The following is a 27,672-nucleotide window of genomic DNA, read 5'->3' as shown; positions in this document are numbered from 1 at the left end:
AAAATGTTAATTCCAAAATGATTATTAAAATCCTCTGCACTTGAAGTATTCAGTGGGCAAAGATAAATTTACATGAAACCTGAGAAATATATAAATGTTTTTTTATTTGGAGTGGTATGCACAGTTTTCATTCTTCTCAAACTTGTCAATGTAAATGTGCTCAGAAATACTCATCCCATTCTGTCAATTAATCCTCTGATATCTCTGCAATATGCAGAACTATTAAACCCCTTCCCCCCCAAACCTTTCAACTTTTTTACAATAAGTCTTCAGTAGATAGATTCTAATTTTTCATGAGCTTAACTATGAGCATTCAAAATCTTAGTGTGGAGTCTCCATCCTGTCCATTTTGTGAACTAACAAATAATTCTAAGGGCCACATCTGGGTCCTCTTTGAAGCCAAATGCAAAACTCCCATTAACTTCAATTGGAGATATATGTATAGATAAATGCTATAAATAGGCAAGCCTGTACTACTGTATCCATATTATTTTGTGTAATCTTTATTAAAAGAAAATATTTTACCTTATTTTATCCCATAAGATCTTACACACAATCTGCCTCTCTTCAGTGACATTGTTAGTAAGAAGTATGCTAAATGTCCCAAGCATAGCTATATACAAACTGTACATCCATATCACACACTACATGTAGCATGGCAAGACAACAGTCCCAGAAAGTATTCTAAAGTGGCAATGAATAAAAATTGAAGAAAAAAAAGGACCTTTTTTGCAGTGGATTCAGACACACTCACTATGGAAGATTGTGTTGTGAATTTTCTTTAAAAAGTTTGGGTTGGCCTTGAGATGAGTCTTTTAGAACATTGTGTCATGCATTCGAAAGCACCTAAGTAGCGTTAGGAACACAAGTTCCATTGATTATCTTCTAATTGCATTTTTTTTTTATTTTTATAAGTGGGCTTTATGATATACTTGAAAAATCCTCCACTCTCAGAGGTTCTGTAGATTTTTGCCATTTCCATCATAAAGTTTGCACTCTCTTAAGTCTCATCCTTCTTAACAGCCTTGTTGGTAAAGATAACTATTATTTAATTTTTGCTTCAAATAAAATACAGTAGAATTTAACATCAATTTTAAATCCTGTTCTCTATATGTATTTTTTTGTTAATATTTATAAGAGAAAGTTTAATCTAAATGAGAGTTTTGACTGTTTGCTATGCATTTTATGATCCTCTTCAGAATCACTTGTCAGTTAAGAATTCTGGTGAAAATTATTTGAGGAACTTCATTCTTTCAGCTGCAGTTACAATTGGTTAAAATATTCTTCTTTTCCTGTCCTAAAACTGTGTGAAACATTTCTCTGTGATCTTAAGCACTTGGTGTGTTTCACACCAGAGATGGCTGCATATTAGGGGAGGATGAAGTGATTTCTGTGTATATCTATTAATATCTATATTTAATGTGTGTGTTTTTATAGTGTGACGTATTTGTTCTATTTTACATAATATGCTTTTAAAGTTTTGGTTGAGTACTCAGTTATCTTTCAAGATGAATTACATTGTATACATGCAAAATATTATCTGGGGTTTCTTTCCTAACTGAAATATTATATAATTTTTGAAAATTACAATCTGCATAGTCTTCTGAATTATTACAAGCTGCCTTTTGTTAGTGATATCGCTATTATTACTTTGCAGATTTAGGTTTGTGAACTCTGGATTCAATCCTGCAAAGCCTCTGAGTCCCACTGAAGTTAATGGGATTATTTCGCATAAATAAGGACTAAAATAAATAAGGGTTTTCAGGATTGGACCTCTATTAGTTTATGAAAATAGTAGGAAAAAACATCAAATCTAGGGTGTGTATAAGAAGCCTTTTATTAGAAAAGTCTCTTTAAACTTTACTTGAGGCTAAAGAATCCATTACTTTGAGAAATGGAGAGTCTTGGGACATAGTGTTTACTAATATAAATTGTCCCATAATTGCAGTGCTCTGCTAGTAGCATTTGCAGGATCAGGTCCTTGATTTGTATTTTTTTCTGCTAAAAATAATTAGTTAAATGATTTATTGCTATGTTTAGATATGTCTTGGTATATTCTCCCATGGATGCTTGTGGGAGCTGAAGTGAGCATATTACCTCAGGATACTGCACTCTCTGCTCTATATACAATAATAGATGCAATAGAAATGCCTAGATTAGAAAAACAGACACCTAGGGATTATGTCAGTGTAAGAGTTCTAACAGAAGAAGAATCTGTCCTGAATTTTTAACCTAGCAGATGGAGCTAAGGTGACCGCTAACATTAAAGATTTCCAGGCTACTCCTGAACTGACAATGGAACCAAATTCTCTCTCTCAGTTTAGGTCTCTATAGGAAAAAGGAACCCAAAAGAAACAGCATGAAGGAAGAAGTTTCTGTGGATCTGTTCAAGTCCATGAACTTGTGTTAGGCTTCAAAGAAAGCTTGAGAGAGAGAGCGAGAGCAAATAGTGTTGATGAAAGCTTGGCAAAAACCAGATGTTTGCCATTACTATTTATTTGTCATTGATGTTTCCAGTATTGTGGGGCTTAAGTACGTATTACAACCAGTAAGTCAAAGTATGTTGCATATGAAAGTGGTTTTCAGTTTTAATTGCATTTTAAATATAATTCTGTAATTTAGCTTGATTAGATAATCAGCGAAGATAGTTTTTTCTCTCTTACTCTAAGCACCCGAAAAAGGTGCCATATGTTGTTGAATCTTTTTAAGGAGTGATAAATATGCATAAATGATAAAATCAGATGTGATTACTATAATTGTTTTTCCCCTCCCCCTCTTAATACAGTGCCATTTAGAGAGGCCCCTACCTATTCAAACAGGAGGCGAAGGCCCCAAAGCACCTTGGCAGCACCTCGTGTCTTACTTCGTTCCAACAGCGATAACAATCTGAACATCAACAACATCCCTGACTGGTCAGCTTCATCATCTGCTTCTTCACACCGCAGCCTTTCACCTCACCTACTTCAACAGATGCAGAATAATCCTAATGGAACTGTAAAAACTGTTGGGAGTTATACCCCATCCTCTCGGAGTCGGTCGCCATCATTAAACAGGGTAGGAGAGGATGCAAAAAGACAGCAACATAGGCACATCAGGTGATCTTTTTCAATATTCCTACAGCATGAAATATACCAGTTTATTGACACACTGACCACAATATTCATTAGTACAGATTTATTATAAATGTCCATCTTAGGCCCAGGGTAGATGTGAACATTTGAAGGAAATCATATGCATTGGAGCAATGTCCAAAAGCTAAACTTGTCAACACCTCTAACCATTGCTTTCAGATACTCTTATCCACTCCATCCCTTTCCTCAAAGTCTGCGTGAATAGGTAAACCTAGCAGTATGATCTGAAGCTTACCAAATCATGCTTTGGTATCCTCTACCACTCCCCTCCTATTTCAACCAGGTTGTTAGTAGAGCTGGAGATAATTTTTCAGACACTTTCAAAATGTAACATTCTGATTTTTTTCAATTCCAAATGACCTTTTGTTTTTGATTTTATTTTTAAAAGGTTAAACTCAAAAACAAAATGAAACGTTTCATCCAAAACAAACATTGTTTTACTTTTTCGGTTTACCAAAAAGTTTGAAATTTGAAATTTTTGTTTCCAGTTGACCCAAAACAATTTTTTTGTTTTCTGTGTTTTGGTTCAGCCAATGAATTGAAAAATCAGTTATTCTCACAGCTCTAGATGCAAGTAGCTTGAGAGTCTTGTATGGTTGTAACAGCTCTAATAAATCATGGGGAAAGAGAGAGACTCTGAGGTAGTAGGGACCAAATTATCTCTTATGGCTGTAGTCTGCTTACTCTACAGTTGGGCGAGGGGTACTGTTGTCCATCAAGTTGTTGATGGAACCTGAGTCAATTGCTTTCTTCCATCCCCCTTCCCAGAAAGCATTCAAGACCCGTTAGAGGCAACATACCCAACTCCACAGCCTCTTGAAGTCACACTTCCCCTGATCTGGAGCTGAGCAGTATGCAAGAAGGAAGAAAAAGTGGAGGACTATGGAATTCCTGTGGGCTGGTTAGGGGGGTTGGTGGGGCGGAGCTGGGGAGGGGCAGCAGCTGGAGGCTGTGGTGGTAGGGAACAAGCATCTTCTTCTGTTCCTACTTTCTGCAGAGCCCTAACACTTGAGGATTTTGCTGCTTTATTTTTTCCCCCTTGACTAGTGAGTGTGACCCAGTGGGTGCCCCCATCAACCTACTTATGGACTGTGTCCACTGGATGAGAAGTCTTGCTTCATTGGAGAAAGGTGGATGCTGGCATTCATTTTAATAGAACAAAATTGATAGATTAGGTGTGAATGCTTTATCTTTTAAAGAATGTCAGTACACTCCAAAATGTGGCCCTATAAAGGGATAATTGCAGTTTAAGTTAGGGGGAGAGTGAGAGACTCAAATAGAATTTAAATACAAATAAACTTAATTCTATTGTCATTCAAAATAATGGGCTTTCTCTGTCATATTTCCTGATCTCAATATGAAAAAAGAAAACAAATATTGTCAAGTAGCAGTGTTGGCTACTGTTGGGTGTCACTTTGATATTATGTATAATAGATTTATATCTAAATTTGTAGTCATTAAAGCAAAAGAGAATTTGGCTGACGTTATCATTTTCCTATTACTTTCTTCCCTTACTTTGCTCCTTTTTTTTCCTTCTCCTCCCCCTCTTCAGTTATGGGCACCCAGCTAACACATGTTTTTTGATAGTGGCATCAGCAATACCACCAGAGTTGTCTAATGTTGCAATCTACAACATTCACAACACTTTTGTTTAAATCACATATTGCATTGACCACTGCACGAGATCGGATTCTGAACTTCATAGGCCAGTGGTCTGATCCAATATAGCAAAGTGTTCCAGTGTTGTATATTGTAGTAACTGTGCAAAGTCATTCAATTATTACCTTTGGCCTCACTCCTGCATAGAGAACCTTGTGGGCAGATCCTTTTATCTATCTGGAGACTACAGTAGGATTCTGCATAGATGCAGAGGTCCACCTGTTAAATTCTCTTTGCCAGGGACCCTCCTATTTGTTCCTTCCAGTTAGAGGGAATGCGTTTTGCTTTCTCCAAAGGACAATCTAGCTAAAAGCTATTTAAAAACTTGGCTTCTAATTAGAATATACAATGTTACTAGAATAATATCTCTAGGTTCTTGGAACATAATTTGTTGATTTATGGAGCTGGGCAAATAATGCAAAAACTTTCTGTGAATATTAATTCATTTTTTAAAATGAATTTGCTTTGTCTGCTCTCATCCCTCTTCTGTGCTCACTGTCTGTGAATGCTTGAGTGAGTTTCACCAGCATAAATGTTAACAGAAGCCAATTTCATGCTGGAAAATTTGTGGAAACCAAATGCTAAGTCCTCCATGTGCAAGTATTTGTACTGAAACTACTTGCACACTTACCCAAACATAGAGTAGAAACAGTGCCATGTGGTATAACATATAAATATACATCCCAGGCGCCTCCAGTGCATCTGCTGGTGGTCCACAGAAAGCTGGCTGGTCACATGGTGCTAGCTCTTATTTCCAGCTTCTAAATTTGCTGAAGACCACTGAAACACTTTCCTAATGTTCTGTGCAACTGTAACGCCAACAGACCTCCAGTCGTCGGTGGGTGGGATTGAACCGGGGACCTCTGGAGCTTAGTGCATGAGCCTCTACCACATGATCTAAAAGCTAACTGGGGCTTAGATAAGGCTGTAGAGCAGATACATTAATTGCTTTCTCTCTCTCACTAAGTGGTCTCGGTGCCACTAGATGGGACAGAACACCACACCCGGAAAGTGTGTGGGTTATACAACTAGTGCTGTAGTTACCACAGAGATGTTGTGCAGTCATGAATGGGGGAATGCATAGGACTCCTTCCACCAATTCTCTTCCTTGAAGTGTCACCAAGCCTTTACTTTGAGCTTGAAGGGTAATCTTTGTTCTCTCTCCTTACTATTTGCTAGTGGTTCACATAAAACTGTCCCTCACTTTAGTCCAAAAAGCCCCAGTCAATTCAACAAAAGTTTTTTGTGGCTTCCTGCAACCTAAACCAAAGAAAGCAAAAAGGAATGAAAGTGAGTAGCTTGCTCCAGCCAGTCCCCAATAAACATACATTTTCCATAAATCAATCTTTCTGTCGCTCCATGGTGAGCACCTCCTGCTCGTGAATGAGCTTTTTGAAGAGTTCTTCCATTTCTCAGGAACAGCTTTCATCTCCCCATTCTCTTAAAGCCACACCTGTTTACAGTTCTGATTAAACTCAGCTGCTCCACTTTCTTTCTCTTCTTGGATCTACATTAACCCCTTCCTCTCCCTCTGGATGCAAGGGTTTGTACATCCCATCAATGAGGGGAGGATGCCTGTGATCATGATTGGAATCGGAAGTATTCACAAGAAAATCAGTCTATTAAAATGAAGGGGGGGAAAGGCCCTACTCCCTTCCCCCCAAAAGAAGGGAGGTTGAATCTTTTGATAGGTACGACATAAGAGGCTAGGATGTGACCATATGTACAATTGTCCTGACCTATTTCATCCATCTGGTATTTTTCTTCTTGAAATACTAACCAGCCTTCACGATTAAACTGGGATTTATTGGAATGGAAGATGCCAGCTAAGATTAAAGGAAGCAGCATCTGTAGTACTTAGTCCTAGCAACAGAGTTAAAGGAGACCCACTCTCTCAGTAGGAAAGGGGACTCTTAAATCAAAGAAGTGGTGATGGTTCATATCCTAACTCATAAGGTTTGGAGGATTTATACTCTACCAGATTAGATATCCCCTATACCAGGGATCGGCAACTTTTGGCACGTGGCCTGCCAGGGTAAGCACTCTGGTGGGCCAGGCCAGTTTGTTTACCTGCCGCGTCCGCAGGTTCAGCCGATCGCGGCTCCCACTGGCTGCGGTTCACCGCTCCAGGCCAATGGGGGCTGCGGGAAGCCGTGGCCAGAACATCCCTCGGCCTGCGCCGCTTCCCATGCCATCCCACGCCATCCCATGCCAATGGGGGTTGAGTGTATAAGAATACCTGATTTGTATATATTGCACTGCTGTAACTTGCACAGGGTGGCTGATCTGGTCAGGACAGGGTGGCAAACCTGCTTAGTCCAGGGAATTAGGAGGTGCTGTTTAGGCCTAGGACACTCGTTATATAAGCATAGAGAGTAGTGGAGATGAATAGAATGAGATGGCTAGTGAGACCTAGGGTTACCACTACCTCTTTCACTTTCAGCAGCTGCCACCGCCTAGTGAGCTTTCACCAACAGACCTCCAGCCTGCATAGCTCCTTGAAACACGAAGTGGAGTCTGTGTTTATTGGCACCAGTCCTTGGCTCTAAAAGAAAAGAAGGAAAAATAAATCTAGAAAATGATCAAGTCTGAGATCAAAGGCTCCTGATAATGTACTGCAGTGAAATTGATTTGGGTGGATGGGGCAAAGCCTTCCTTATTCAGGTGTTCCACTATGTTAAACGTCTTCCAAACTTCCCTTGTTTACTTTTTATCAACAGCTTTGTTGACACAGTCTTCATTCTTTCCCAGTGGATTATTCTCTCTCTCCCCCTCCTTCCTCCCCCCCCCCCCCCCCCGTTTTGGTTAAAGACTGTAAATCATCATTGATATTTGTTTCCCTCATACATTAGAATGCCTACTTTCACTTTATCTTCTTTACACCAAAAATATATTTGTGAAAGCTCACCTTGTTCCCCTCAGGCTGAGCTAGCCAGTGAAGTTTTCTGAATTATCTATATATGCTAGTTCAGGCAAAAATCCTGCTTGCTTAGGGTGACCAGATGTCCCGATTTTATAGGGACAGTCCTGATTTTTGAGTCTTTTTCTTATATAGGCTCCTATTACCCCCACCCCCTGTCCTGATTTTTCACATTTGCTGTCTGGTCACGCTATGCTTGCTCTCCCTTGCCATAATGGTGTTTTTTGTTTAAAAGGATATCTTACTCACCAAATAAGCCAAATAAAAACACCCATCCTTCTCATCCCAAGCAATTACGCAAGTATTAACTCATTCTGTTTTTTTCTCTGCCCTTATCTTTCCCCTGAAAACACTGATTATTTCTGTGTATTCTTGTTTCCTTTGCATATATTCTATTTTCAGCATTTCCATGTAAGGCTTCTTGTTCCTTGAATTTATCCTTAGCAGTGGAACTGTAGCATGTTGCACCTTTTTTATGATGCCTTTTAAGATTCTTCCACCCACACTTGAATTTTACCATTTCCTCCCTGGCACCAGACATCGTTTCTTAAGTATTGTAATATTTGATTTCCTGAAAGGAAATGTCTTTGTGGTGATGTGATCTAGCCTCAAACTTCTCTATTTTCCACCCTTTATCAATGAATTCTTCCTTATTCAAAACAAGTAGATAAGTGTTCATATTCTGATCATTGATAAGAAACGTCCTCTGAAATTATACTGTATCAAAGACATGATGCATCTTTGGGTACACTCAGAGTTGTCGTTTTGGTTCAGGCCCATGAATGTTACTATAGAACTATTGTGAACACACCAATTCACAGCAGTAATTGTAGATTTTAGTCATCTAAAGTGTTCTACTTATTTCTTTTGCATCATTATGATGTGCGCATATATATTGAGCATTGGCCTGCTAAACCCAGGGTTGTGAGTTCAATCCTTGAGGGGGCCACTTAGGGATCTGGGGCAAAATCAGTACTTGGTCCTGCTAGTGAAGGCAGGGGGCTGGACTTGATGACCTTTCAAGGTCCCTTCCAGTTCTAGGAGATGGGATATCTCCTATTATTATTATTTATTATTATTATTATAAAAAGTGTGTAAATTAAATTAGCTGAAGGGCTGGAAAACTGCCTGGTTGTCTCAGTTATTGTCTTTTCACATTTTGTTTTAACAAGACTGTCATTAGTTGACCTTTTCCACTTCAAAGATTATCTAAAAAATAGGGTGTCCAGACTAACAAACTAGTTTTGTTTTTCCATTAATACTGCCTTTTTGCAAACTGCATACTTATTGCATATTCTCACCACTAAATATGTTCTGTTGTGTCATGAGAACAGAACAATATTAATGTCAATTTTAAATGATAAACTAATGCTGTTTCATTGCAATCCCCAGTGCCGGTTATAATCCCAGTGCCAACAAGGATGCTATCGCTGCCTTGGATTATCAGGGTCCAAAACGCAAACTTTACAGTGCTGTACCTGGAAGACTTTTTATTGTCGTCAAGCCATATCAACCTCAAGGAGAAGGAGAGATTCATCTGCACAAAGGGGACAGGGTGAAAGGTTAGTCTTTTCTCCATTAGTTCCTGAGTAACCATAGCATTTTTTTCTGATTATACACAGATCTTGTTTTTAAAGCCCTACATTATCTCATCTATAATAGAATAATGTATTTTGTTTAGCTCATATGTTAATAGATCTATTATTTTCACTCCAGTATTTCTTTACACCAGATTTTGCTAATAATTCATGGACTTAGTTATATTTTCTAACCAAAATGTATTCAACTACCATTTTTGTTATAAACAATTTACGCAGTGGGTGCCATTGAAACTTAAAAGTACCTGCAGTAACAATGGTATCTTCCTATACTTAGAATAAGAGGCACAGAACTGCAGTTATTATAGAGGGGCAAATGTTGAGTTTTAAGGATGTTGTAAGATGGCAGACTATCTCATCAACCCAGGAAGGAAGGAATGCTGTGTCTGAGTCTGATTCAGACCTTACATCAGGACACAGTTTATTGGTTTAAACAAAAAACTTGTAACACAAAAATAAAGCAATTCCCTTGCCCAGCATGGGCTGCAGTTCCCAGAGGCATTTTCCTTTGTCTCTCTCTGAATCTGGAAGGAGGCTATACTGGGTCATGTGACACTTAATTTTTTTCTGGCTGTTCTACCATGACATGAGGGGGGAGGGGCATTTTAAATAGTGCTGGGGGGGGGAGGTGAAGAGGGAAATACCTTTTCAGGTAAAAGGGAAATTAATGGCTACTAGTTTGCTTGAAAGCCAAGAACACGATCCAAGTCAGGATCTAACTTAGGTTATGTCTACACTGCCCTGCAGTTCAGACTGCGGGGCTGCAAACAGCTGTGCGCACCAAAGTGCTTTGCTGTAAGTACCCTGTGTGGACACTGCAGGCGCAAACTAAAAGGTTCCTAGAAGAGGACTATGTTAATGAGACTAGTAACCCTTCAGTTCACATCTGCAGTGTTCACAGGAAGCTACAGAACAGCACTTCGGTGTGCACTGTTGTTTGCAGCCCCGTAGTTTGAACTGCACGGCAGTGTAGACATAGTCTTAGTCAGGGCTGGCTCTAGGCACCAGCAAACCAAGCACGTGCTTGGGGCGGCACATTTTCAGTGGTGGCATTTCGGCCATCTTTTTTGTTGTTGTTGTTGTTGCTTAGGATAGCAAAAGCCTAGAGCTGGCTCTGGCAGCAGCAGCGCGGGGGCCTGTGGTTTGCGCCATGGAGGAGCAGCACCTGCACCTTGTGGCTGGGCTGGGCCGGCTCCGAGCGGGGAACACTCGGGCTGGGGGCCGCCCCGCGGGGCACACAAGCTGCCTTCAGGTGCCGCCCCCCAGCGCCACAGTCGGGGCTGGGCGTAGCAGCCCGAGACGCCCAGGGACTGCGGCAGGGTGGCCAGCAGCAGCAGTGGGGCCATAAAGGGCGGGGCGCTGCCATGCGGGGCCCACATCCCGCTCTCCGGGGCTCTGCTCCCTTTGGGGCTATCCTGCCCCAGCTCCTCAGCCCCCTGCCAGGGTGGTCCCCCGGCTCTGCCCTCCTGAGTCCCTGGGCTGAGGCGCGGCCCGGGAGCCCCGCTGCTTACCCCAACCCTGCCAGCGCCAGACCGGCTGGAGGCGATGGGGGAGCGGGCGGAGTCAGCACTGGTGCGGGAGAGGCCAGGGCTGGGGCGGCAGGGGGTGCGGGTGGGGTGGGGGGAGAGAGAGCCCAGGGCTGGGATGGCAGGGGGTACGGGTGGAGGAGGGCACTGGTGGGGGTGAGAGCCCAGGGCTGGGGTGGGGGGCAGCCAAAAATTTTTTTGCTTGGGGCGGCAAAAAACCTAGAGCCGGCCCTGGTCTTAGTGTTACTTTTCAAGACAGCAGATGCATCCCAGATGTGACATGCTCAGTTTGTGGAAATGAAGGGCTGCATTGACACCATTGTTCTTGCCCTCCTGGACAGTAGTATAGTGCCAGATTGGTGAAGTTGGTAGAGGTTAAAATGTGGGTAGAATGGCAGGAAACCCACACACCTTTCCCATCTGGCCCACAGATAAAAACTTTGCAACACTGTGTAGGTTGTCAGTAGTACTTATCTACATGATCATTTTAGCTGATCTATAATGTTTGATTCCCCCACCTCTCTGATTATTAACCATTAATCATTGAGACATGGTGGCAGATTCTCTGTATAATTCTACTGTAGAACCTCAAAGATAAGAACATCAGAGTTATGGATGGAGGCACCAAATTTGGGATTTCCCTGGAGTTGCTAGACTCCCTTTTTGCCCCAAGCCCCCATCCCGCCCCTTCCCACCCATATTCTGCCCCACCCCCACCTCTTCATGTCCCTGCTCCTTCCCCTCCCCCTCAGCACCTCCTGTATGCCGCTGAACAGCTGATCACAGCAGGCACTGGGAAGGCGGGGGAGGAGCTGATCTGCGAGGCCCGCTGCCAGGCGGGAGGCGCTGGGGGCAGAGGGAGGAGCTGATCCATGGGGGTGCCAGTGGATGCTGAGCACCACTATTTTTTTTCCTGTGAGTGCTTCAGCCCTCCCCGCCCTTTTCCTGTGAGTGCTTCAGCCCCAGTCTCCTGCTCTGCCCTCCATGGCTGAAGTCCGTAACCTTTTCTTTAGTGTTACGGAACATTTCAGAGTTACAGACGTCCTCCATTCCCAAGGTATCTGTATCTCTGAGGTTCTACTGTAATCCCTTTTGTTTTAGGGCAGCCTCCAAATCTCCTACTAGAGATCCCCATGGCCAACAACACAAGGGGCATATTAGGAAAGGACATTTTAAGGTGTCTATGTGGGGTGTGAGGAGTACCTGAGGACAATGCACTCCAGCTATCCCCAACTGCCAAACAGTCTTTTGGGCCATGGTCTCATGATCCTTCGTGGCTTAAAATAGAGAAACCTCAGGACATTTAGAGTGCACCCCAACCCCCCCCAAATGATTATGAATATTTGATCTTAATAAAGTGATTAGTGTAGCATTTCCTTCTTGTTCTGATTATTAATCATGATGGAAATACTGGAGAGCATAAATCAGGTTCTTCTTTGAGTGCTTGTTCATGTCCATTCAAATCAGGTGTGTGCATGTGCACATTGGCCAGAAGATTTTTCCCTTAGCTGGCCTGGGTGCCCCCTGTAGTTGTGCCCTCATGGTGCCTAATATATAGCACTTTCGACCCGCCACCCCTTCAGTTCCTTCTTACCGCCAGGAACGGTGGCTGGAGCTTCCCTTAGCTCTTGCTCAGCAAGTTTATTCTTTATCTGGTTGTATATGGTAAGTCGTTAGAGTTATTAGAGTCTTAATTTAGAGTTTGTTGCCCATCCCCCACACTCCGGTTCCCGGAGCTGTGGTATGCTGCGGTCCCTGGGTTTCAAAAACTGTGTGGCCTACGCCAAGCACATGCCGAAGAGTGACCCACACTCATTGGGTCTACAGTGCCTGGGGGAGACCAATCAGAAAGATCGTTGTAAGACACGAGTTCCATCTGAGAACTCTTAAGGAAAGGGAACAGTGGCTCAAGGTGATCCTCATGGAGGCAGCTCTACGCCCCCATTCCAACTGGGGCTTGGGAGACCCGACTCCTACTGCGTAGTCCTCAACGTGGAGTGCTCCGGCGCCGTTGGTGAGCTCAGCGCCGAGAAAGGACTCTTCTTGAGACACTCGGCACCAACATGGCTCCTCATAGGGCCTGTCTGATAATAGGCACCGTTCCTACTCACTGGTGCCTCAAAAGAAGAAGAAGCCAGACGATCGCTCTCCTGTGGCCAAGCCCCGGGATGTGCAATCCCAGGCGGGCATCTCCTCGGGATCCCCTGCTGGGGCCACGTCGACTCCCGCTCAAGTGCGGCAGTCGAGTCCAGCCCTGCCTCAATCACCGGTGCCTACACAGCAGCTGCAGGTCCTGTCGATCTGGAAGTGTATCAGGCTGCTCGGGACCTTCTCCATCTTACGGCACCGTTCTCACCTGCCAGGGAGAAACCCTCAGCACTGGCAGATCCGCGTCCTCCGGTACATTCGAAGGGGAAGCTGGCTATGATGTTGAGACGCTCCCCCTCGCCATGTACCTCGGCACCTACCCGCTCGGACAGAGAGTGTACCCACTTCCCGAGCTCTCGACGTTCGAGACACAGAGGATCAGCTACTCCGTGGTCTTCAGTGTCTGAGACCTCGGTGTCCGAATCCGAATCCTATCGCTCTGAAAGGAGCAGAAGTCACAGATCGAAGTCCGGTAGAGACAGGAGAGAGCCCCAGGCATGGCCTCCGCAGTGGCAGAACCCGGGTCAGTGGCCCTTCTGGACCTCCTGAGCTTTTCACCAGGGCCAGGCAGGAACCCAGGGTCCATGGTCTGCAACATCTTCCATAGCCTCCGTGCCACCTTCTGCAGCCTCTGGCTCCAGCTCCATTGCTGACTCCGGCATTGTGCTCAGATCGGACCTTGGCACTGCCTTTCACGGCGTTGACGCACCCATCTCCTACGCCTGCACCTTTGTCAATGTTGACCTCAATGCAGGCACCGAGCCCCACACTTCTGGTGGCTCCTATGAGCGTGCTGATGCATCTCACTCCCATAGGGCTGATGGCGGCACCGACGTGTGCTTCGACGTCCACAGCCCCAGCACCGTCAACAGTACCACTACCTCCAATGGGAGTCACGTGACTCCTCTGGGGCAGATGGTAGGAAGCTTCCACTACTGGCGCATGCTTCCTCCTCTTCGTCACTGGACGAAGCATTGGTGGGGACAGCCATAGCCCCCGTGTTAAAGGACAACAGAGTGCTACAGCAGCTGCTGCGCAAGGCCGCCAAGGATCTGGGCATCAAGGCCGAGGAGGTGATAGAGGAGGCAGATTGCATGGTGGACATCCTAGCACCCTTGAGACCTTCACGTATAGTCTTGCCACTTATAAAGGCCATGGACACTGCCAGCTGCCAGTGAAACCTAAGAACCTGTGGCAGACGCCGGCATCCTTGCCACCTACCGATAAGCACAATGAGCGGCGGTATTTCGTCCCCTCCAGAGGGTTTGAGCACTTGACTCGCTGGTGGTCGATGCAGCTAACCAGCATGGGAGACAGGGCTTCCAAGGACCCTCCCCAAAGAACATGGATGCTAAATGCCTTGACCTTGTGGGGAGAAAGGTCTACTCGACAGGCGGTTTTCAGCTCCGTATCGCTAACCAACAGGCCATTGTGAGCAGGTACTCATACAACACCTGTGCAGCAATGGCAAAGTTTACAGAGCTCATCTCTTCAGATTCCTGGTCAGAGTTCACCGCCTTGGTGGAGGAAGGGAAGCTAGTCTCCCAGGCTTCCCTGCAGGCTGCATTAGATACTGCAGATGCCGCTACTAGAGTGATGGCGATGGGGTAGCTATGAGGCGCAGTGCTTGGGCTCCAAGTCTCAGGGTTACCCTACGAGGTCCAGCAAACCATTCAGGACCTCCTGTTTGAGGGTGAGACTCTGTTTTCTGAAAAGACAGACAAGTGGCTGCACAGCCTTAGACTCCCAAGCCACCCTCAAATCCTTGGGCTTACACACCCCTGCCACGCAGCGGAGACACTTCTGCCCACAACCTCCTCAAAGGTTCCAGCAGCAGAGCCTCCAGGACAGTTCTCGGAGGAGGAACAGGAGTGGCAGGAAGAGGCAACACCCTTCCTCAAGACAGGACTCTGGCCAGCCCAAACCGCCCTCAGGCCCTAAACCAGCCTTTTGAAGGTGGGATCGAGGACGGCACACCAGATCTTGGACTGGATCTAACCCACCTTACCTTTTGTTACCGACTATCCCCTTTCTACCGTGCCTGGTCCCGTATCACCTCGGATCACTGAGTGCTTGACACGGTAGAGAGGGGATACTCCATCCAATTCTGTGCCCTCCCACCCTCCTTCCCTGTCCCTCTTAAGGGACCCTTCTCATGAGCAACTGCTCATTCAGGAGGTGCAGTCGCTCCTATCACTAGGGGTGGTGGAGGAGGTTCCTCTGGAGCACAGGGGCGAGGGCTTCTATTCCCGGTATTTCCTAATACCGAAAGCCAAAGGCGGCCTCAAGCGTATCCTGGACCTGCGCGAGCATGGTCTCCCTGGCCTCCCTCATCCCTTCACTAGATCCAGCAGACTGGTATGCCGCCCTCGACTTGAAGAACGTGCATTTTCACATCGCAATCGCTCAAAACTACAGGAAGTTCCTCAGGTTTGTGGTCAATGGTTCCCACTACCAATTTACTGTCCTCCCGTTCGGCCTGTCAGCAGCACCTCGAGTATTCACCAAGTGCATGGCAGTCGTCGCTGCCTTTCTGCGGAGATATCAGGTACAGGTGTTTCCATACCTCAATGACTGGTTGATCAAAAGCCGCTCCAGGACACGAGAAAACTCAGGTCGCGTTTATCAGAGCCACCTTCGAGAACCTGGGTCTGCTCCTAAATGAAGCAAAATTGACTCTGTCCCCCATCCAGAGGATAGAGTTCATAGAGGCAGTACTGGACTCGACCCAAGCCAGGGCATTCCTCCCACAGGTGAGGTTTCAAGCCCTCAACAACATGATCCAGGGAGTCACGCAGTTTCCCACCACTACCGCGAGAAACTGCCTGAAGCTTGTAGGGCACATGGCAGCCTGTACATACATGGTACGACACGCCAGACTCAGGCTTCGGCCGCTACAGTCATGGCTAGTGTCAGTCTATCGACCAGCCTAGGACAGCTTGGATAGGATCGTGACCCTGCCTTGCCCTATCCTCAATTCGCTCCGGTGGTGGACTAATGCCCAGCAAGTGTGCTCAGGGGTCCCCTTCGCTGCCCCACAGCCATCCCTGTCATTGGTGACGGACATGTCGGATTTGGGCTGGGGAGCTCATCTGGGAGACCACAGAACTCAAGGCCTCTGGTCACAAGCAGATCCTCGCCTCCACATCAATGTCAGAGAGCTGAGAGCGGTGTGCCTAGTGTGTCAGACATTTCGCCCTTACCTAACCGGACAATGTGTATCAGTCATGACGGACAATACTGCTGCAATGTTCTATATCAACAAACGGGGGTGCATGCTCTTCACCCCTGTGCCAGGAAGCCCTCATGCTATGGGATTTCTGTGTAGAACATTCGGTCAACCTGCAAGTGTCATACCTCCCCAGGATTCAGAATGAGCTGGTAGACCACCTCAGCAGGTCGTTCCACAGCCATGAGTGGTCCCTTCGTCCGGACGTCACATGTTCAGTCTTCCAGAGGTGGGGATTTCCCCTGATCAACCTCTTCATCACGCGATGCAACAGGAAGTGCCAGCACTTCTGCTCCTTCCAGAATCACAGCCCGGGCTCCACAGCAGATGCGTTCCTCCTCCATTGGGGAGGGGCTCTCCTATATGTCTTCCCACCGATACCGCTCATTCACAAGGTGCTGCTCAGATCCACAGAGATCGAGCTCGGGTCATACTGATAGCACCGGCCTGCTTCCGTCAGCACTGGTACACTTCCCTCCTAGACATGCCGATTACCTTGCCGCTCTTCCCGGACCTTCTCACACAGGATCACGGACGTCTCCAACACCCAAACCTGCAGTCGCTCCATCTCACAGCCTGGCAGCTCCATGGTTGAATCCATCGGGTCAGCGCAGCGCAACTCGCCCCCGATGCTAGCCTTAGTGCCGCACATTCTGGACTACCTTCTACATCTGAAACAGGAGGATCTCTCATTGCCGTCTATAAGAGTGCACTTGGCTGCCATCTTGGCATTCCACCCGAGTGTACAGGGCTGCTCGGTTTTTGCTAACCCCATGGTCAGCCACTTCTGAAGGGGCTTGACAGTTGTACCTGCATGTTCTCCAACCCGTTCCTGCCTGGAACCTCAACTTGGTCCTCTCTAGACTCATGGGGCACCCCTTTGAGCCTTTAGCAACATGCTCCCTGCTCTACCTCTCTTACAAGGTCGTGTTCCTGGTGGCAATAACCTCAGCCAGGAGGGTGTCTGAGCTCAGGGCCCTGACTTCAGAGCCGCCCTACACCATGTTCTTTAAAAAAAAAAAAAAAAAAAAATAATGGAGATATCCCATCTCCTAGAACTGGAAGGGACCTTGAAAGGTCATCAAGTCCAGCCCCCTGCCTTCACTAGCAGGACCAAGTACTGATTTTGCCCCAGATTCCCAAGTGGCCCCCTCAAGGATTGAACTCACAACCCTGGGTTTAGCAGGCCAATGCTCAAACCACTGAGCTATCCCTCCCCCCAGGACAAGGTTCAGCTCATGCCCCACCCTCCTTCCCTCCCGAAGGTTGTATCACAGTTCCACATCAGCCAGGACATTTTCCTCCCACTTTTCTACCCTAAACCTCATTCTAACAACAAGGAGCAGAGACTCCACATTCTGGACGTCCGCAGAACGCTGGCTTTCTACATCGAGAGAACGAAACCATTCAGGAAGTCAGTCCTGCTCTTTTTGTGACAGTGGCGGACAGGATGAAAGGTCAGCCAGTTTCAGCCCAGCACATTTCATCATGTATTGTGGCCTGTATCAGTGAGTGCTACAACCTGGCAGGGGTTCCCACGCCTCCGATCACAGCGCACTCTACCAGGGCACAGGGTTCGACGGCGTTCCTGGCTCAAGTTCCCATCCAGGAAATCTGCAAAGCGGCAACGTGGTCGTCCATACATACCTTCACCATGCACTATGCAATCACCTGGCAGGCCAGAGATGATGCGGCGTTCGGCAGAGTAGTACTCCAATCAGTGGAGAGCTCTGACCTCACCTCCTGAATTTGGCTTGGGAGTCACCTGATTGGAACGGACATGAACAAGCACTCAAAGAAGAAAATATGGGTACTCACTTCTCATAACTGTTGTTCTTTGAGATGTATTGTCCATGTCCATTCCAATACTCACCCTCCTACCCCTCTGTCGGAGTAGCAGGCAAGAAGGAATTGAAGGGGTGGCAGGTCAGCAGGGCTATGTATTAGGTGCCATGAGGGTGCGACTCCAGGGGGCACCCAGGCTGACCCGACGGATGCTGCTAGGGGAAAAATCTTCCGGACAATGTGCACCTGTATGCGCACACACCTGATTGGAATGGACACAAACAACACATCTTGAAGAACAACAATTACGAGAAGTGAGTAACCGTTTTATATAGCATAAATACATGGGAAATAGCACAATTAAAAAGTATAAATATTTTCAACAGAAACAACAATTTAAAGTGGAAGTGGTTAGAACTTAACATTTTAGAAAATTTTTATCAAGGTGGCTGTCAGTAATACTGTTGGAGCTTTCCTATTGGCTAAGGGACACATGACCCTGTGAGTTTAGACAGACCTTTCTGCTATCTGTGGCCTGACAACTTGGATCTCCTCCTTAATCTTTAACCTTTTCCCCTTATGTGAGCCTGACCACAGCTCTAAATGATATGCCTTTTTGGCTCTTTGAGTTTGGGCTCCAGAAACTCCTTAACATCACTGCCTCTGCTTAAAGGTCAAGGGGTTCTTGTCTCCTCAGGGCTGTCTGCATGAAATTACTCAGTTTACATTCTACCAATCCAAATAAACATGGCAAAGCAAGACCTTGTTAAAAACTGAGATAAAATGACTGTGGAGCACAAACAATTTGACTGACTATCTGGCTGTTTAGCTTGTGAGAAGTGTACTAGATCAGGCTTTCTTTAGTTACAGTAAAATAGAGGAAATCTTATATCTCTTAGGCTATGACTACACTATGCAGCTTTTAGCGACATGGCTGTGCCGCTACAGCTGCGCCACTAAAAGGCGCGCAATATAGCCACTGTTTGTCAGCAGGAGAGAGCTCTCCTGCAGACAAAAAATTTCCACCCCCAATAAGTGGCATTAGCGTTGTCGAAACGCTGTTCACACCAGCACTTGTCATTGAGAAAACTTTTGTCTTTCCGGGGGATGTTTTTTTAACACCTCTGAACGACAAAAGTTTTGTCTTTCACTTGCCAGTGTAGACAAAGCCTTAGGTATTTTTTCTCTCTCTGGATATGTGTTGATCATCTGAAATCCTCCTCCTGTCTCCTCTGCATGTGCTTATTAAGTCCCATGATCCAGGGCAGCTCTGAGGTGTTATTGTTCCTCTCCACAGTGTTAAGTGGTTGATCAGCTGTATTGTCTGGAGAAAAGGAAAGATTTGGATCACCATTCAGTGATTTTTTTTCCCCCCCACTCAGTCTGATAATACCCTCTTCTCGTCACATCCTTATGGTTCTAAGTTGAGCATTTAAAAGATCAGTTTGCAATTTGCATTAATCATACTGACCAGCCAAGGTGAGTGAACTTTGATTAGCATGTCCATTGTTTTGGCAATGGATGTTAGATGGTGCTTTCAGGATACCTGTGTATAGTTTGTATTAGGGCCTCTGCCTTTCAGGTGTAATGGATTTTCCTCAATATAAATTCTTGTTACCTATTTTTCCCTTACTATGAAATGTACATCGACCGACTCCAGACCCTCTCTCTCAGCGTCTCACTGCAAGGTGATGAAGTTGCCAGAAAAATGACAGGACAACAACATTAGGAGTTTGCACACTTGTGTAGGGCAAGATTATTTCACACACCAGGGGCTCCTTGCATCCCTCCATTTCCTCCCCCTCACAAACTACCTATGTACCACTCTCCCATCCCACCCACTCTTTTTTCAGGGGCTCCCTACAATCTCTCCCCATTAGAGATTCTGTTTGTCCCCCATTCCAGTAGCTCTGTGTGCACTCGCATTCCCATTTCCCTCTATTCCTTTCTGTGACAGGGGCTCAGTGTGCCCCCATACCAGATTTTCCCCAACCTTCCCTCCAACTCAGGGTTCTGTGTGTCTCCCCTTCCCCCTCACCCATTAAGGGTCCTCCATTCTCCCACCCCCATGCCATGGGCTGTGTTCATGCCCCCCATTACTTCTTCTCAGTCTCCCCCATTATACTTCTTTCTGTCTGGGTAATAAGTCATTCAGGGTGTCAACATGTTGTTCGGGTTTCCTGAAACCCCTTCCACTTGGCTCCCCAAGAACTCAGATTCCAATCTCATCACTCAGGTTCCCTTATCTGGCGTACAGTAAAGCTATGCTGAGTTGATCATATTCAAGCATAGGAGGTAGCTGTAGGGTATGCTACACGTACAAAGTTACTCAGAAAATCTCTTTCCATATACAGATTTATGCATTACATTGCCTTTACTATACACTGCATCATGTGTTTTTTTTTTTTTTTTTTTATTGGCTTGGTTATTTTGTAGGAACCAGTCCCTATATAGCATGCTCTGTCCATGTTCGATTTGCTCTTTACCTCATCTTTACATTCACGACTTACCTTCTCTTGTTCTTAAGTAAATGGTTCCCTGGATGATCCCCCTTCTTATCTTACCTAGCTCAGATATCTTCTTTTGGCTTACCAAGCCATTTATTTATCTTAGCACCAACATTTCATTTTCAGCCTAGTTACCTCCCTAATTCTGTTTTCAAGAAATGATGCATCCACCATGTTTAATTACTCATGTCCAGCCAGGCCTATGCATGATAAACTATTGGGAAATTGATTACCTCACCCACCTTGTCTCTGTAATATCTTTTACTGGACCAATTTCCTTTGGTGAAAGAGACAAGCTTTTAAGCTACACAGAGCTCTTCTTCAGAGTCTGGGAAAGGTATTCAGAATGTCATAGCTACAAGCCACAAGGTGGAACAGATGGTTTAGCATACATAGTTAACACATTTTCTAAGAGACCATTCAAGCTGAAGTGGAGGATGAGCAGAGATGAGCTGAGGGGTGCCCCTATGCTGGAAGATGTTAATGGGTGCCATCAACCAGTTGTTTGATCTATAGACTATTGCAGAGGTGCTTGAAGGAATTACTTGAAGCTGTAGCTGTGCCAGTCAGATAGAAGGGGCTCCATTTGTCCCCTTTCAGTTTTTCAAATTCCGCAGAATCAAAATGATTCTGTCCTTTGATGCCTAGAACATTCCCTGATATTTTGGAATTGATCCAATGTGGTGTTCAGAAGTTATCAAGTGACCTGCCTGCATGCATACATAAAAACAAATATCAAGCTGGCTGTAAGGCCTTCACAAGCTTGGACAACGAAAGAAAATACATAGTTTTCCCCTATAACTGAATTCCCCCCACACTATTGTTATTGAGTTGAAAAAAGTGACCAGCTGCTTCAGACAGTGTACAAAATATTAGGCCATATTTTCAGCCAATGGCATAACAGTTTACCCATAAAACTTAATTAAAATTTAAATAAAACTAAAATTAAATGCAATTTCTGCAGTACAAAGCTGTCACTCAACACACACAAAAACAGTTCATTCACACTTCTTTGCAAATAAATTTAGGATGCTTCTCGGCCTCATGGCTAAGATCAAGCGTAATCAAAAAACGGACCAGGGTAAGGCCTTCGAGGTGACCAGCAAGTGGGACTCCAGCAACCACTTCCTCCCCACGGGCAGCTTCACCCGGTTCGCCAACTGGTGGTTCATACACCGCGCCTGGCTGAATTGCATCCCCCTCAATGGAGCCATCCGCCACGGGAATGGGGATAAACGCTGCAGGAAGTGTGGGTACGTCGCCGAAACCCTGCCCCACATCCTATGCTGCTGCAAGTCCCACACCAGAGCCTGGCAGCTGCGCCACAATGCCGTCCAGGACCACCTAGTGAAGGCCATCGACCCGCGCCTGGGAGAGGTCACCGTCAACCGCGCCGTCCCAGGCACCAACAGCCTGCTGCGCCCAGACATCGTCATCACGGACGAGGTTGGAAAAAAGATCATCCTGGCCGACGTAACGATTCCATTTGGGAACAGGACCCCGGCCTTCCATGAAGCCTGAGCCCGCAAGCTCGAAAAGTACGCCCCTCTGGCTGACACCCTACAGACAAAGGGCTACGAGGTGCACACCGACACTCTGCTCATTGGGGCCCTGGGTGCCTGGGACCCATGTAACGAACGCATGCTGAGGACCTGTGGGGTAGGCCATCATTATGCGCGGCTCATGAGACGCCTAATGGTCTCGGACACTATTCGTTGGTCTTGGGACATCTACACAGAGCACATCAACGGCCACCACCAATACCGGGAGTGAGCCGGGGAGACCTCGTGCACCCACAAGGGGGAAGAGACCTATAACCCACCCCCTGCTGGACTTTATCACCTGAGCCCTGAACCCACTGAACCTAACTGAATCCCACCACGTGAGAGTCACCCCATCCCCATTACCCAGCCCACTTACTTATACCCATGACTGTGTCTACTTTCTGTATGAGTGATGGACCCTCACCGCTTGTCGGCTATATCTTGATCCCACCCACCATTTACCCCCCCCCCCCATTGGGGACATTGCAGTCTGTATATATTATGTGTGCTGCCCAACACCAAAATACTAACATCCCCCTATACGCTGTATGTTACCCCCAGTGACCAATAACTGACGCTTCAAATTTTCTGTATCATTTATTTTTCAAATATTATCTAATAAACTTTTAAATCTGTTTGTGTGACTTTTTATTTTTGCAAGAGGCAAATAAAACTTAGGGTATATGCTTTTTATGTATCTGAAATCAAGATAAATAACAACATATAAACATAGAGAAAAACAATCTATAACTTCATGGTTTTGTGTGTTCAGTGTAAAATATTGAAATTAGAGTCCTTGGGACTTCCAGTAATCAAAGTGTCTTCAGAATGCACTGTGTGCCTCTGACCTGTGCTGCAGGATACATTTTTCAGACCTGCTTGAAACCCTAACATCCCACGATAAGAACTACAATGAAAGTTGGGAGCAAGGATAATTAACAGAGAGAGAACAACATGCTGAGGAGTGGGATTGGCTGGGAGTAACTTGTATAGATTAATTTAAAGGAATAAGATGAGAACAGTTGGAAAAGCTGGAGGGGGATACATTTCTGAACTGAAAGGTCTTCAGTAAGGATAACTGGTAGTGTTTGAGTCAGGCGTTTTTTTTTTTTTTTCTTTCCAAAGTTGGTTTGTCTTTTCTGAATAATTTGATAGGGTGGCAGCATGGATTTTTATTGGAGCATGTGACTGGAAAATAGAAGACCTGGATTCTATTCCTGACCTGCCACTGTGTGGCCTTGAGGAAATCTCTACCACTCTGTACCTCAGTTTCTCCTTCTGTAAAATGGCACTATACTGCTTATTTACTGACCTTTGCAAAGCACTTTGTGATCTTCAGATTGTGAACCCTATGTAAGTGCAAAGTCTGTTCATTATATATCCAGTTACTTTAGCATAAAGCATCTAGCAGTGAGGTATCCTTTTCTTTTAGAAGATGAATGTGTGTCATTGTAAGCATTTGCTAAGAAATGCATGAATGACAATAGATCAAAGTGTCTGGGACTGGAAGTGTTCAGAGAAAGCTGTGTGTGGGCCAAGTTCAAGTAAAAACTTAAACTAAATACAGTGTGGTGTATTAATAGGACGTTGCAGAGCCTAGATAAAAATATCCGCTTTATTTTTTACCCATTAGTCATACACACTGACATCATTTGTGTGTCTGCCACTCATGATACAAAAAGGGCTATGTCTAACTTATAAAAATAAACCTGATATTTCTATTTGGCCAGGTAATATCATAGAGATTTGATATGGAAAATGTCTATTGCCTTCTGCAATAAAGAATTATTTCCTTCAGTATTTTCTATTGTTTTCTTCAGTTTGTTTAAAAATCCATCACAGTGTATTTTTAAATTACCCATATGTTTATATCTAACCTAGATAATATAGTGGATGCAAAATACATTAATTGCTATTACCACCATTGTATTTTTATGTTTTAAAAATGCTTCAAATTTCAGCAGCATCTATTTACAGTACTGTAGCGGGGTGAGCACCCGCTCTGGCCCTGGAGGGATTGGAAAAGCCCTACAGAGGCTGGGGCTGGGCAAAGTAAAACCCTGGCTGATTGGGGGAAGTGGCTGCAGCTGGAGCCATGCCCCAAACTAAGCCACTGGCCTTATAAGAAGGACAGGGAAGCCAGAGATAGTAGTCTCTCTCTGACTGGAGAGGGAGACAAGTCTGGCAGCTGTAGAACTCACCCAGGGGACCTAGAGTGAGGCAGGGCTGGGGAAAGGCCTTAGGACTTGGGAAGCCCTAGGCCAGCAACTCCCCAGGCTGCAGGGCCTAGTTCTAGGCCCACCTAGGTATTGGGCTTGCAGAGGGGCAGCCTGAGGGTGGGTAAAGGCAGTCAGTCCAAACTCCTTTGCCTATGATGAGTATCTGATACTACAGTCTGCCCCAGTGAACGGGGGCTAGATGGAGACTGGGCAGTAGCCAAAACTGAGGTGAAGTCGGGATAGTGCGTGGGAGTTCCCCTGGGGTAGGGAAACCCAGTGAGACTGTGGAGTTCTGCAGGGGGGCAGCAGCCAAGACAAGGGCACCAGGGTCCTGGGAGGGACACGAGGGGCCAACGGTAAGGTGGATCACCAGCCTGCAGAGGGAGCTCTGGACACTGGGAGAGGTAATTCCCGAGACAACCAGCAGGCGGCGCCACAGGGGTGAGTCTGTGCCTTGCTACAAGTACCATGAATCTCAGCAAGAGATGGAGGTCTCCCAAAGCTCCTTGTCTTTTGATGATGAAAAACTTGTAGTTTTCTGTATCACGAAAATAAGGCAATGCAGTAACATCTGGGTATCCTGCACAGGTCTACCAGACTCAAGTCTATGCTATTATATTTTGTTTTTAGATTGTGACAGATACTAGTGGCAGGTAGCACTCAGCATGATGGAGAGACAGAGCATTTCTGGTGACTGAAAAATACAGTAAACAAAAATTCTTTATGAAAGCACATGATCTTAAACAGGCTATGAAACTGTGGAGAGTGACTTGTCCTTTGCCAGTGACCTTGCTTAGCTCACTTATGGATCTGTTTCACATAGGGTTTATCTAACCCAGGGGTGGGCAACCTATGGCACGTGTGCCGAAGGCGGCACATGAGCTGATTTTCAGTGGCCCTCACACTGCCCGGGTCCTGGCCACTGGTCCGGGGGGCTCTGCATTTTAATTTAATTTTTAAATTAAGCTTCTTAAACATTTAAAAAAACGTATTTACTTTACATACAACAATAGTTTAATTATATATTATAGACTTATAGAAAGACACCTTCTAAAAACGTTAAAATGTATTACTGGCACGCGAAACCTTAAATTAGAGTGAATAAATGAAGATTCAGCACACCACTTCTGAAAGGTTGCCGACCCCTGATCTAACTACTCAGTCTTTCGAATGCCTGTTACAAGAGTCTGGACACCTTTGTATTCTCATCTGTTCCCAGTCATTACTTCTGCTATTATGATTCTTCCCTTTCTCCACCTGGTTTCCATTCCCAGCTCCCAGACCAGTTCCACTTTGGCCTGATGCATGGCCCCCACCCCAGTTGTATATTTTATCCTCCCTTTCTTAATTGCTGCTGCCTGAATTGCCACTGGATCTCTTCCTGGAGGAAAGAGTCTGTGGTGGCTCATTGAAGATCACTAATGGGAGCAACCATGCAAATTCTTCTTACAGTAGGCATTTCAGAGGCTCCCTGATTGGATTGAGTCCTGGCATGCTCCATCTCAGCTGTTGAAATTGGTGGTGATGGATCATCTGGACTAAATTAAAAAAAAAAGAGGAAGTTGACAAATTACAAACAGTGGAGGTTTCTTTTTGTGTCATTTTAAAAGAAAAGAATATTTCACCTGCTCTTCCCTACTAACCAAAGTTGAAGAGCTACTATACAGCTACACTTTAAAAATCAGCAAAAGTGTATGGGCCATACATACTTTTCTAATCCTGCAAGGTACTGAGCACTCTAAACCCCAACTGAAACCAATGGGAGCTAACAGTGTTCAGCACCTTGCAGTCAGGCCTCAGGTATGGAATGCCCTTAAATAGCTCAAATATGCTCCAGCACTTGTTTTGTTGTTTTTGTTTGTCTCCTCTGATATAGATTGCAAGTTCTTCTGGACAGGGACTGTCTCAAGGTGTGTTTGTACAGCACCTAGCATAATAGGGTTTTGATCTCACTTGGAGTCTTTGGTACTGTGGTGGTGATTCAGGTCCATATGATAACTAGAATATCAGTAGTTTTTAACACTAGAAATTCTGATCAGTGCTTAACTACTTCTGGTTCAGTGTGACCTCAGCTGACTGGGCAACCCAAGCATGTAAGAAACATATTCATCTATAGTGAAATCCATCTTATAACTCAGCTTGAGAAGGAAAAGATTATTAAACCCCCTACTGGGTTTGAAGAAATTACTGACAGACAATACCTCTAGATAAAAAGAAAGTTGGGGTCCTAGGTTTTTGCACAAGTTAGAATAGCAAATAAAATACTAACAAGAAGAACTACAGAAAATTACAGGAAAAAAGTTTTTCAGCAGTAATTTTCCTACTCCGCATGATTAAATTCAGTAATCAGTGTTAAACTATTGGATAAGCAAACTTTAAGAGTAGAATATAGTAGAACCTCAGAGTTACAAACGCCAAAGTTACGAACTGATCAGTCAACCACACACCTAATCTGGAACTGGAAGTACACAATCAGGCCGCAGCAGAGACCCGCCTACCCCCCCCCAAAATAAAAAGCAAATGCTGTACAGTACTGTTAAATGTAAACTACTTTAAAAAAAAAGAGCAGCATTTTTCTTCTGCATAGTAATAGTAAAGTTTCAAAGCTGTATTAACTCAATGTTCAGTTATAAACTTTTGAAAAAACAACCATATGGTTTTGTTCAGAGTTACGAACGTTTCAGAGTTACGAACAACCTCTATTCCTGAGGTGTTCATAATTCTGAGGCTCTACTGTACTGTGTGGTATATCATTGTATATTTACTTTAACTGAAATCCCCAATAAGAATAATTGTAACTTGTTACAAGCCAACTTATTCATTCACAAGTCATCTGTACTAGAAAATGGCAGAGAAAGTTGTACCCTTGCTAACTAATATCTCAGAATATTGAAACTAGAGCGGGGTGAAATTTTCAGAGGACTAGTTTATTCACAGGAAAAATGTAGTTTTGGTTGATACAAAACTTTTTGTGAATTTGACATGTTATGAATGATTATGAAGTACTACTACTTGATAAAAATATAAATCACTGTACTACAATAGATTGTAGACGTATTCTAGACACAGTCATAGGCAACTAACTTTCTTGAGGAGGCTCAAAGCAAACAGTAGCACCATGAGAGTGATCCTGGGGAGAGATTATAAAAGCTGGTCAATTAGAATTCGTGAGCTCCCCAATTCCATTGAACTGCCTCATCTTTTCTACACTGGCCCTTGATTCTGTTGTTGGAATCTGTTTTGCCAGGCACCATGCAACTCTTCTATAATTCATAGAAGTGGATCTCCCTCCCCAGTCTCCAGTATAAAGTGGGGCCATTAAGAGTGGTCTCCTCCTAATGGCAGATAGGGAAAAACTACTATTCAGTACTAAGAGCTCAGGAGAACTCAGGCAGGCTGATTTAAC

General features: G+C 45.0%; 1 protein-coding gene across 2 annotated transcripts in view; it reads left to right on the top strand.

Moving 5' to 3' along the window:
* The window catches only part of SHANK2 (SH3 and multiple ankyrin repeat domains 2), a 638,838-nt gene that overhangs the window by 259,806 nt on the left and 351,360 nt on the right, over positions 1–27,672 (top strand). For both annotated transcript variants that reach the window (XM_054026918.1, XM_054026919.1), the window contains exons 13-14: positions 2,786–3,095; positions 9,103–9,272. In XM_054026918.1, coding sequence (XP_053882893.1) covers positions 2,786–3,095; positions 9,103–9,272 — 480 coding nt within the window. The remainder of the gene's footprint in view (positions 1–2,785; positions 3,096–9,102; positions 9,273–27,672) is intronic.

The sequence above is a fragment of the Malaclemys terrapin genome, chromosome 4 (assembly GCF_027887155.1).
Source record: "Malaclemys terrapin pileata isolate rMalTer1 chromosome 4, rMalTer1.hap1, whole genome shotgun sequence".
In the NCBI taxonomy this organism is placed as follows: Eukaryota; Metazoa; Chordata; order Testudines; family Emydidae; genus Malaclemys; species Malaclemys terrapin.
The sequence above is the reverse complement of the archived record's forward strand: the minus strand, read 5'-3'. Positions and strand labels throughout refer to the sequence as shown.